We start from the raw sequence: 11695 nt of genomic DNA, 5'->3' as shown, positions 1-11695 counted from the left end.
TCTCAGCTCACTGCAAGCTCCGCCTCCCGGGTTTTACGCCATTCTCCTGCCTCAGCCTCCGGAGCAGCTGGGACTACAGGCGCCTGCCACCTCGCCCAGCTAGTTTTTGTATTTTTAGTAGAGACGGGGTTTCACCGTGTTAGCCAGGATGGTCTCGATCTCCTGACCTCGTGGATCCACCCATCTCGGCCTCCCAAAGTGCTGGGATTACAGGCTTGAGCCACCGCGCCCGGCCTAAATATCACATTCTAATCATTTCCAAATAGAACACGGTATACACTAGCATTTGCCTTTTTTACTTTTTCAAAATCAAAAACACAATATTTGGATTTCAGTTTCATGGATATGATTTTTATTATTATGGAATTCTATGAAGGATTTAATAAACCTGTGTTCCATTACCTATCAATCTCCAAATATCGGAATTGTGAACTACTTAAAAGTTATTGAATTAAGCTTTAAAAGTCTATCACCTATTTAATGAATACATAATTTCCTTTTAGTGTGATCAAATGCTCTGGAATTAGATAGTGATGATAGCATTGTTTTTTGTTTGTTTGTTTGTTTTTTGTTTTTTTTTTTGAGATGGACTTTTGCTCTTGTTGCCCAGGCTGGAGTGCAGTGGTGTGATCTTGACTCACTGCAACTTCTGCCTCCTGGGTTCAAGCCATTCTCCTGCCTCAGCCTCCCAAGTAGCTGGCATTACAGGCACCCGCCACCACGCCTGGCTAATTTTTTGTATTTTTAGTAGTGACGAGGTTTCACCATGTTGGCCAGGCAGGTCTCAAACTCCTGACCTCAGGTGATCCACCTACCTTTGCCTCCCAAAGTGCTCAGATTACAGGCGTGAGCAACTGTGCCCAGCCTAAACTCTTTGTTTCTAACAAAATAGTCCATAGAGCTGGGTAGTCCACATGCCCTTACTTAGCCCAGCTACTTGGAAGGTTGAGGCATGAAGACTGCCTGAGCCCAGGAGTTTAAGGCTGCAGTGAGCTACGATCACACCACCGCACTGTAGCCTGAGTGACACAGTGAAACCCTGTCTTAAAAAGAAAAAAAAAGTTTTTAATGTAAAAATAAAATAGTTATGGAAGCCTCCAGTTCTGATGCCAGTACTGCTCCTCAGTACTTCCAATGCTGGCTGTGGCAGTCAGGTGAAGCAAAAGAACAAGTGATGTGAGAGGAGATACACATGAAATTTACCATCAGTGACATTTACTACATTAACAATGCTATGCAGGCCGGGTGCAGTGGCTCACGCCTCAGCACTTTGGGAGGCTGAGGCAGGTGGATCACCTGAAGTCAGGAGTTTGAGACCAGCCTGGCCAACATGGTGAAACCCTGTCTCTACTAAAAATACAAAAGAAAAAAAGCAATTAGCCGGGCATGGTGGCAGGTGCCTGTAATCCCAGCTACTCGGGAGGACTGGGCAGGAGAATCACTTGAACCCAGGACGCAGAGGATGCAGTGAGCCGAGATCGTGTCACTGTACTCCAGCCTGGGCAACAAGAGCGAAACTCCATCTCCAGGGGAAAAAAAAAGCGGGGGAGGGTGCCGGGCGTGGTGGCTCACACCTGTAATCTCAGCCCTTTGGGGGCTGAGGCAGGTGGACCATGATGTCAGGAGTTCAAGGCCAGCCTTGCCAAGATGGTGAAATCCTGTCTCTACTAAAAATACAAAAATTAGCCAGGCGCGGTGGCAGGCGCCTGTAATCCCAGCTACTTGGGAGGCTGAGGCAGAGAATTGCTTGAACCCTGGAGGTGGAAGTTGCAGTGAGCCGTGATGGCGCCAGTGTACTCCAGCCTGGGCCACAGTAGGAGACTCTGTCTCAAAAAAAAAAAAAAGGAAAGAAAGAAACAAGAGTTTAGAAGTCACTCACCTAAAAAACAATCTGTATTGGCTGGGCGCAGTGGCTCACGCCTGTAATCCCAGCACTTTGGGAGGCCGAGGCAGGTGAATCATGAGGTCATAAGTACAAGACCAGCCTGGCCAACATGTTGAAACCCCGTCTCTACTAAAAATACAAAAATGAGCTAGGCATGGTGGCACGTTCCTGTAATACCAGCTACTCGGGAGGCTGAGGCAGGAGCATTGCTTGAACTGGGACCCGGGAGGTGGAGGTTGCAGTGAGCCGAGACTGCGCCACTACACTCCAGCCTGGGATACAGAGTGAGACTCCGTCTCAAAACAAACAAACAAACAAAAACACTATCTGTATCTCAGAACAGTTTCATAAAATATTAAAGTAAAAAACCAATTTTTAATTTAACCCATTACTTACTTACTGTGGTAAAATACATGTAACAAAATTTACCATCATAACCATTTTAGGTATACATTTCAATAGTATTAAATACATTAAAATATTGTACAACTAATATTCAGAACTCTAAAATCTTGTTATCTTGCGAAACTGAAACTCCCCATTCCCCCAAACCCTGGCAACCACCATCCTACTTTCAGTTGACACATGTGACTATTCGAGGTACCTCATTTAAGTAGAATCATACGGTATTTGTCTTTTTGTGACTGGTTTATTTCACATAGCATAATGTCCTCAAGGTTCATTCATGTTGTGGCCTATGTCAGAACTTCCTTTTGAAGGCTGTACAATATTCTATTACATACATGTAACAAGCTTGCTTTATCCATTCATCCTTTATGGACACCAGGGCTGCTTCCACCTTCTGGCTAATGTGAATAATGCATCTATGAACATGTTTATACAGATATCTGAGACTCTGCTTTCAACTCTTTTGAGTATATACTCAGAAATGGTATTGCTGGATTATGTGGGAAATCTATGTTTAATTTTTTGAGGAACTGCTATTATTTTTTCACAGCACCTGCCACAATTTTACATTACCAACAGTGCACAAGGGTTCCAAATTCTCCACATCCTTGCCAACACATGTTACTTTGTTTTCCAGAAAAAGTTTTTAACTGAGATGGGATCTTATACATAGTGAGAGACCTGGCCTGGTCTCAAAACTCAAGTGATCCTCCTGCCTCAGCTTCTCCCAAAGTACAGGGATGACAGGCGTAAGCCACCATGTCCAGCCCTGTGGATTTGATTTCTATTTCCCTAATGGTTAGTGGTGCTAAGCATCTTTTCATGTATGTTTTGGCTGTTTGTACATCTTCTTTGGAAAAATGTCTATTGCAGTCCTTTGCCCATTTTTGAATTGGGTTGTTTAGTTTTTTTGTTGACTTGTAGGAGTTCTTCATATATTCTAGATATTAACCCCATATTTAGATATATGATTGGCAAATGTTTTCTCTCATTCCATAGGTTGCCAACCCCATGAATTTTTTATTGTAAAAGTCTTGCCACATTTTATTTTATATTTGAGATGGAGTCTCGCACTGTTGCCTGTGCTGGTGTGCAGTGGTGTGATCTTGGCTTGCTGTAACCTCCACCTCCCGGGTTCAAGCGATTCTCCTGTCTCAGCCTCCTGGGTAGCTAGGATTACAGGCACCCGCTGACACACTTGGCTAATTTTTTGTATTTTTAGTAGAGACGGGGTTTCACTATGTTGGCCAAGCTGGTCTCGAACTCCTGACCTCGTGATCCACCCACCTCAGCCTCCCAAAGTGCTGGGATTACATGCGTGGCCCACTGTGCCGGCCGCCTCTATGTCTTTTAAACTATTCTAGCTCTGTTCCACTGAGATGCAGGAGGACTAAACTGAAGTGAGTTTTGTGTTTTTTTTTGAGACGGAGTCTCACTTTGTCGCCCAGGCTGGAGTGCTGTGGCACCATCTCGGCTCACTGCAAGCTCTGCCTCCTGGGTTCACGCCATTTTCCTGCCTCAGCCTCCGAGTAGCTGGGACTACAGGTACGCACCACCACGCCTGACTAATTTTTTTGTATTTTTAGTAGAGACGGGGTTTCACCGTGTTAGCCAGGGTGGTCTTGATCGCCTGACCTCGTGATCCGCCCTCCTCGGCCTCCCAAAATGCTGGGATTACAGGCGTGAGCCACTGCGCCCGGCTGAAGTGAGTTTTTGAGACTTGCTCAACTCTAGGACATTCTATACCTGCCTAGTGATTAGTATCAAGTGACGGCTTCCACAGAGAACAGCCACTTTCTCTATACTAGCTACTAAGGCCCCTCACTTGCAAATATGTCTGGGTACTAACTTCACTTATGTTTAGAGAATCATACTTTTTTCTATTCTGGTAAAATATAAATAATAACATTTAACTTTTAGACCATTTAGTTTGCAATTCAGTGCCATCTAGTGTATTTACCATGTTGTACAATCAATACCACTATCTACTTCTAAAACTTCATTGTCCCAAAAAGGAAATCCTATACCCATTAAGCAGTCACTCCCTACTTTCCCTCCTTCAGCCTCTTGCAACCACCAAGCTGCCTTACACCTCCATAGCTTTTTTTTTTTTTTGAGAAAAGGTCTTGGTCTGTTGCCCAGCCTGGAGTGCAGTGGTATGATCAGACATCATAAATCATAGCAGCCTTGACTTCCTGGGCTCAAGCAATCCTCCTGCCTCAACCTCCCAAATAGCTGGGACCACAGGCATGTATCACCACAAGTGGCTGATTTTATTTTTCATAGAGACAGAGTCTCCCTATGTTGCCCAGTGTGGTCTCCAATTCCTGGACTCCAGCTATCTGTCCACCTCAAACTCCCAAAGTGCTAGGTGTTAGCCACCATGCCTGGCTCATCTCCTAATTTTTGTGACAACTCTACAGACAAAATTGAGTAACGGCTGGGTGTGGTGGCTCATGCCTGTAATCCCAGCACTTTGGGAGGCCCAGGCGGGCAAATCACAAGGTTAGGAGTTTGAGACCAGCCTGGCCAACATGGTGAAACCCTGTCTCTATTAAAACTACAAAAGTTAGCTGGATATGGTGATGCATGCCTATAATCCCAGCTACCTGGGAGGCAGAGGTTGCAGTAAGTAGAGAATGCACCACTGCACTCCAGCCTGGGCGACAGGGCTAGACTCCGTCTCAAAACAACAACAACAACAACAAACTAAGAACTCAACCTGAGAATTATTTTCATTCCGATGTTAGCCTTCAAGTTTCAAAGATAATAGGAAAAAGCAGGCTTTAAAATAGAAACATTTTAGAAGAAACTATATATTCTAATCTCCAATGCACAAGGCATCAAGAAGCGAGATAATACAATTTGTAAGGTGCCAATTATGTCTAAATACTACATTTGATAATGGATTCTTTTTCTAATTTACTCTGCCTGGAGTTAGCATGGTAAATAAATTCTCACTGAAATCTAGCAAAATCCCCATCTGAAGGTACTGATGACTCAAGTATGTGGCCCAGCATAAGCAACATCTTTGGAGCTGTTAGAGAAGCCCTGCCTCAGGTTATCTGCAAACATCAGCAATTGAACAGTCAAAAATAACACAAAGGAGGTCAGGTATGGTGGCTCATGCCTGTAATCCTAGCACTTTGGGAGGCCAAGATGGGAGGATTGTTTGACGCCAGGAGTTAGAGACTAGTCTGGTCAACATAGTGAGACCCCATCTCAGTTTTTATTTAAAAAAAAAAAAAAAACTAGCCAGGCAGAGTGGCACATGCCTATAGTCCCAGCTACTTGGGAGGCTCAGGTGGCAGGATTACTTGAAAGTTTGAGGCTGCAATAAGCTATGACTGCGCCACTGCACTCCTGCCTCAGTGACAGAACAAGACCCTATCTCTTAAAAAAAAAAAAAAATCAATAAATAGATGGGAAGCAGCATAACCGATTCTTACCTTGTTTGGCATCATCACAAGCTGCTGGCCTTTACAAATAGATCCTGATTCCAGCTTTCCCAGGACCACAGTGCCCATATCCTGATGAAATGTAAAATAAAATCCAGTTTCAGTCTTACTGGTGCTGTATAACAGCTCAGTAGCCCAAAGTGAAATTCTACACTGCTTATTCATAAAGGAAAATCATTTGCTTAAGTAGAAGGCTTAGGTTCATCTTAAACTCAGTAACAAATACTCTATAATAATTTGTCATAAGCATTTGTATGATCCTATTAATAATGCAGTATGCCTATGATTTAAAAAGAAAATATGGTGCAGGCTGGGTATGGTGGCTCATGCCTATAATCCCAACACTTTGGGAGGCAGAGAGGAGTGGACCACCTGAGGTCAGGAGTTCGAGACCAGCATGGCCAATATGGCGAAACCCCATCTCTACTGAAAATACAAAAATTAGCCAGGCATGGTGGAATGCCTGTAATCCCAGCTACTCGGGAGGCTGAAGCAGAAGATTCGCTTGAACTTGGGAGGCAGAGGTTGCCGTGAGCCAAGACTGAACCACTCGACTCCAGCTTGAGACAGAGCAAGACTCTGTCTCAAAAAACAGGCTGGGCTCGGTGGCTCACAAGGTCAGGAAATCGAGCCCATCCTGGCTAACACGATGAAACCCCATCTCTACTAAAAATACAAAAATTAGCTGGGTGTGATGGTGCATGCCTGTAATCCCAGCTACTCGGAAGGCTGAGGCATGAGAATCGCTTGAACCCAGGAGGCAGAGGTTGCAGTGAGCTGAGATCGTGCCACTGCCCACCAGCCTGGCAAAAGAGCGAGACTCCATCTAAAAAAAAAAAAAAAGAAAGAAAAAAAGGGTGCAGAAAACAACACAGAAATTCATGTTGGAAGATCTGAACTGATTGTACCAATTCAGGTTCTCCTGATCTCTAGGCCTGTTTCCTCATATATAAAACTGGAAAAAACAGTATTTGTTAAAGAAATTTAGAATGGAGCTAATTAAAGAATGATGTATTTGAGGAGGGGAAAACATTACATAGATACCGCAAAACTTAAAAAAAATTCAAGTTGGAAATCCAGTTAAAAACAAGGAAGTTTATTTTTTTAAGATGAACATCCAGTGCTGGTGAGGCTGTGGTAAAACGAACACTCATGCTGCCAGTGGTAACAGAAGTTAGCACAGTATTTTTGTGATGCTATTTATCAATATGCATCAACTTTAATGAGAAAATCCTTTGAGCCCAGCAGTTACATCTATGAGTTTATCACTGAGATATGATCCCTGGCTCATCTGGAAACAGCTAAAATAAACTAAACTTATTGAATAAATTATGGTCTGTCTATACCACTAATATAAAGCCAGTAAGAAAAAGACATCAATGTTATGTTGTTAATAAATTCTGGACCAGGCATGGTGGCTCATGCCTGTAATCCCAGCACTTTGGGAGGCCAAGGCGGGCAGATCACCTGAGCTTAGGAGTTCAAGACCAGCCCGGCCAACATTGTGAAACCCCATCTCTACTAAAAATATGAAAAACAATTAGCCGGATGCAGTGGCACATGTCTGTAGTCCCAGCTACTTAGGAGGCTGAGGCTGGAGAATCTCCTGAACCTGGAAGACAGAGATTGCAGTGAGCTGAGAGCACACCGCTGCACTGTTGCCTGGGTGACAGAATGAGACTCCATCTCAAAAAAACAAAAAGAAGGCCAGGTGCAGTAACTCACACCTGTAATCCCCGCACTTTGGGAGGCCAAGGTGAATGGATCACAAGGTCAGGAGATTGAGAACATCCTGGCTAACACGGTGAAACCCTGTCTCTACTAATAATACAAAAAAAAATTAGTTAGGCATGGTGGCGGGTACCTGTAGTCCCAGCTACTCAGGAGGCTGAGGCAGGGCAATGGCGTGAACCTGCAAGGCGGAACTTGCAGTGAGCCCAGATTGCACCACTGCACTCCAGCCTGGAGAATAGAGTGTGAGACTCTGTCTCAAAAAGAAAATAAAAGAAAGAAAAAAAGTTTTCATAATTAGAAACAAAATGCACAACAATGATTTCACCTCCCAAGAAACCCAATTTCTTTAACATTTTGGGTACCTTGTACTTATCCACAATTGGCAGCCTGATTGGTCCATCAACTGATCTATTGAAGTTTGGCAAATTATCCAGATATGGAATAAACGGTAATCCACTGAGAACATAACAACAATATCCATTAAAGAAAAGAAAGTCAACATAAATGTCAAAATGTTAAGTTACATGACTATAACTTGAAACAGGTTATAACAATATTTTCATTCTACTCATGTATTTTTCCCATTCAACCAATTTATTATCCATTTCATCTCACTTATTCCACAGAAAACTAAAAATATTACAAAACTGCTCAGTATAAGGCTTCCTCATAAACTTATTAAAATTTAGAAAAATATTTTATAGCAAATAACCTATATGTAATAAATTGACTATATTACTTAATTTTTATCGACTTTTCCAGCTATGAAACCAAGATTCCATAAAATAATTTCCCCTTTAAACATACAGTATTGGCTGGGTGCAGTGGCTCATGCCTATAATCCCAGCACTTTTGGAGGCTGAAAAGCAGGTGCATCTCTTGAGCCCAGGAGTCCGAGACCAGCCAGGGCAACATGGTGACTCCCCATCTCTACTAAAAATACAAAAATCAGCCAGGTGCGGTGGCATGCGCTTATAGTCCCTACAACTTGGGAGGCTGAGGTGGGAGGATCTCTTGAGCTGGGAGGTAGAGGTTGCAGTGAGCTGCGATCATGCCACTGCACTCCAGCCTGGGCAACAGAGTGAAAGCCTGTCTCAAAAAAAAACCAAACAACAACAACAAAAAACAGAAACACAGAGTCCAAGAATAAACTCATATTTATGGTCATTTGATTTTCAATGAGGGAGCCAATTCAATTCAATGGAAGAAGAATAGTCTTTTCAACAAATTGTGTGTAAACAATTAATATACAAAAACAAAATGAACCTAGACAGACCTTACATCTTACACAAAAGTTAACTCAAAATAAAATACACATCTAAATGTAAAAAACTTCAAAAATAAAACCTTTTGTGCTTCAAAGGACACCATCGAGAAGTGAAAAAAGGCAACCCATAAAGTGGGAGAAAATACTTGCTATAATCAGACTGCAGCTGATAAGGGACTGGTGGCCAGTATTAAAAAGAACTCCTAGGACTCAGCAACAAAATGACAACCCAGTTTAAAAATGGGCAAAGATCTAAGTATTTTTAAAACCGAGGTTACAGTTAATATTCTCTTAAACTAAAGATGTATGCTCAATAGCATATGTTAACATGTTACTCAGCGTATGTCTTTATAAGTAATTAAATAGTAACATCCTTTTCCTTTTTAAAAAAAGGAAAAAACAGTTACTCACATGTACCAAGGACAGAAATCCGACTGCTCTTTGAGATTTGCTCCAGTAAGTCCTGAGCAGGGCATAAAGTGAATGTCCTTTTTGGGATTGAAGCCAACTTTTTTCAAAAATGGCACTAGTTTCTCTTTACATTCTTCATATCTACAATTACAATATAACCAAAATAACTCAATTATAATGTAAACCAAGAACTCTAGTTTCCTAAGTAAACAGATTAAGGTTTAGAAAAGCCCTAGAGAAAAAGGCGTACAATAACAAAACCTAAATCCTTAGTCCCACTCACATAAAATACCAGATATCTACGCTCACCTCTCATTGCTCCAATTTACTGTTGGATCATCCATTTTATTAATTAGCACAATTAGGTGTTTTACACCTGCTGTCTTTGCCAACATTGCATGTTCTCTTGTCTGTCCTCCTTTTTCAAATCCAGTTTCAAACTCTCCTTTCCTGGCGGAGATTACCTAATTCCAAGAAAGGAAACAGTTGACTCCTACGCCTTCAGGCATACCCTTATGGCAGTAAAACATCTTTCCTTTCAGTTATATCACAAGTTTTCTTTGCAAGAAAATAGAAGCAAATGAGTTATGACGTACCTGCTTTTGAATGTCACAAATCAAACAATGTCTAAATGCTTCCAATCCCCCACATTCCCAAAATCTAGTATACCTGCATATTTTAAAATTCCAACATTTATTTTCTAGACCTTGTAACTACAAAAAAAAAAAAAAAAGCGATCTACTACCAGTACATTGTGAAAACTGCAAAACGACTGAAGACCATATGAAACAGATGGTTTCCTATTCATCTTTTACCCATGGTGCCTAACGGCGGACTTGGCATTTAATAGAGACTAAGATCTGACATGGTAATAGGTAACAGCAACAGGAGAGAAAAGGTAAAATATATTTTCAGAAGTAAATCAAATTTTGAAGATTTCTTGAAGGGATTAGTAAGATGAAAACTGTGACCGTGTACATCATTATATTTCACTGCACCCTGAATTTGAGCTTTTAGAAGATAAATTCAAATTTAAAGACATAAGTGGGGCTACTAACAAATTAGACGGACTGGAAATGTCTTCTTACCAGCACAGCCAGGTCAGCTTGAGAGGCACCACCAATCATATTTGGAACAAAACTCTTGTGGCCAGGGGCATCTAGAATTGTGAAATGCTTCTTTTCGGTTTCAAAATAGGCACGACCCACTTCTACTGTTTTACCCTTGTCTCGTTCTTCCTGATTTGTGTCTAAGGCCCAAGACAAGTACCTGAAATAATTTTTAAAAAAAGAATAATATTCCTAAGAACATCAGAATTTTTAGGATATTCTTCACCATTAAAGATATAATTGACGACATCCAGCTTTATGTCCATCACACGACAACTAAATCATGAACAAGACTGGTGAAATTAAAACTGAGCCGGGTGCGGTGGCTCACACCTGTAATCCTAGCACTTCTGGAGGCCAAGGCGGCAGATCACGAGGTCAGGGGTTTGAGACCAGCCTGACCAACATGGTGACACCGGGTCTCTACTGAAAATACAAAAATTAGCCGGGTGTGGAAGCGCCCACCTGTAATCCCACCTACTTATGAGGCTGAGGCAGAAGAATCGCTTGAACTCAGGAGGCGGAGCTTGCAGTGAGCCAAAATGGTGCCACTGCACTCCAGCCTGAGTGACAGGGAGAGGCTCCATCTCAAATTAAAAGAAAAAAAAGTAAACGAAGAAATTGAAAGAATAGAGCTGGGCGCAGTGGCTCACGCCTGTAATCCTCGCACTTTGGGAGGGTGAGGCTGGCAGATAACCTGAGGTCAGGAGTTTGAGACCAGCCTGGCCAATACGACAAAACCTCATCTCTACTAAAAATACAAAAATTGGGCATAGTAGTGTATACCTATAGTCACAGCTATTTCAGACGCTGAGGCCGGAGAATCGCTTGAAGCTGGGAAGTAGAGGTTGCAGTGAGCCGAGATTGTGCCACTGCACTTCAGGCTGGGCAACAGAGCAAGACTCTGTCTCAAAAAAAAAGGGGGCCGGACACAGTGGCTCACACCTATAATCCCAGCACTTTCGGAGGCCGAGGCAGGCGGATCACCTGAGGTCAAGAGATCGAGACCATTCTGGCCAACATGGTGAGAACCCGTCTCTACTAAAAATACAAAAAATTAGCCGGGGATGGTGGCGCGTGCCTGTAATCCCAGCTACTCGGGAGGCTGAGGCAGGAGAATCGCTTGAACCCAGGAGGCGGAGACTACAGTGAGCTGAGATTGCACCACTGTACTCCAGCCTGGTGACACAGTAAGACTCTGTCTCAAAAAAAAGAAAACTGAAAAAATGTATTATTTTGATTCAAACGCTTGGAGCTTTTATATAAACACAGTCAATTATACAGTCTAGAACATTATTTTATGACAAGTTGACAACATACACAGAAAAACAAAGTACAAATGCCAATATCACTGTGTGTTAAGTGATAATGAGCTCCCTTATTACTTCATTTTTATACTCACATGGCACAAAATACAACACAA

General features: G+C 42.3%; 1 protein-coding gene across 1 annotated transcript in view; it reads right to left on the bottom strand.

Annotated features, from left to right (window-relative positions):
• Positions 1–11695, bottom strand: part of LOC105500273 (eukaryotic peptide chain release factor GTP-binding subunit ERF3A-like) — a 54237-nt gene that overhangs the window by 5910 nt on the left and 36632 nt on the right. Inside the window, exons 7-11 of the mRNA XM_011925705.1 lie at positions 10252–10432; positions 9473–9627; positions 9164–9304; positions 7848–7941; positions 5743–5823 (exon numbers count right to left, since the gene is read on the bottom strand). Of these exons, the coding sequence (XP_011781095.1) occupies positions 5743–5823; positions 7848–7941; positions 9164–9304; positions 9473–9627; positions 10252–10432 (652 nt within the window). The remainder of the gene's footprint in view (positions 1–5742; positions 5824–7847; positions 7942–9163; positions 9305–9472; positions 9628–10251; positions 10433–11695) is intronic.

This window comes from Colobus angolensis, unplaced genomic scaffold, assembly GCF_000951035.1.
Source record: "Colobus angolensis palliatus isolate OR3802 unplaced genomic scaffold, Cang.pa_1.0 Scaffold655, whole genome shotgun sequence".
NCBI lineage: Eukaryota > Metazoa > Chordata > Mammalia > Primates > Cercopithecidae > Colobus > Colobus angolensis.
Note: the sequence above shows the minus strand (reverse complement) of the source record. Positions and strands in the feature narration are given on the sequence as shown.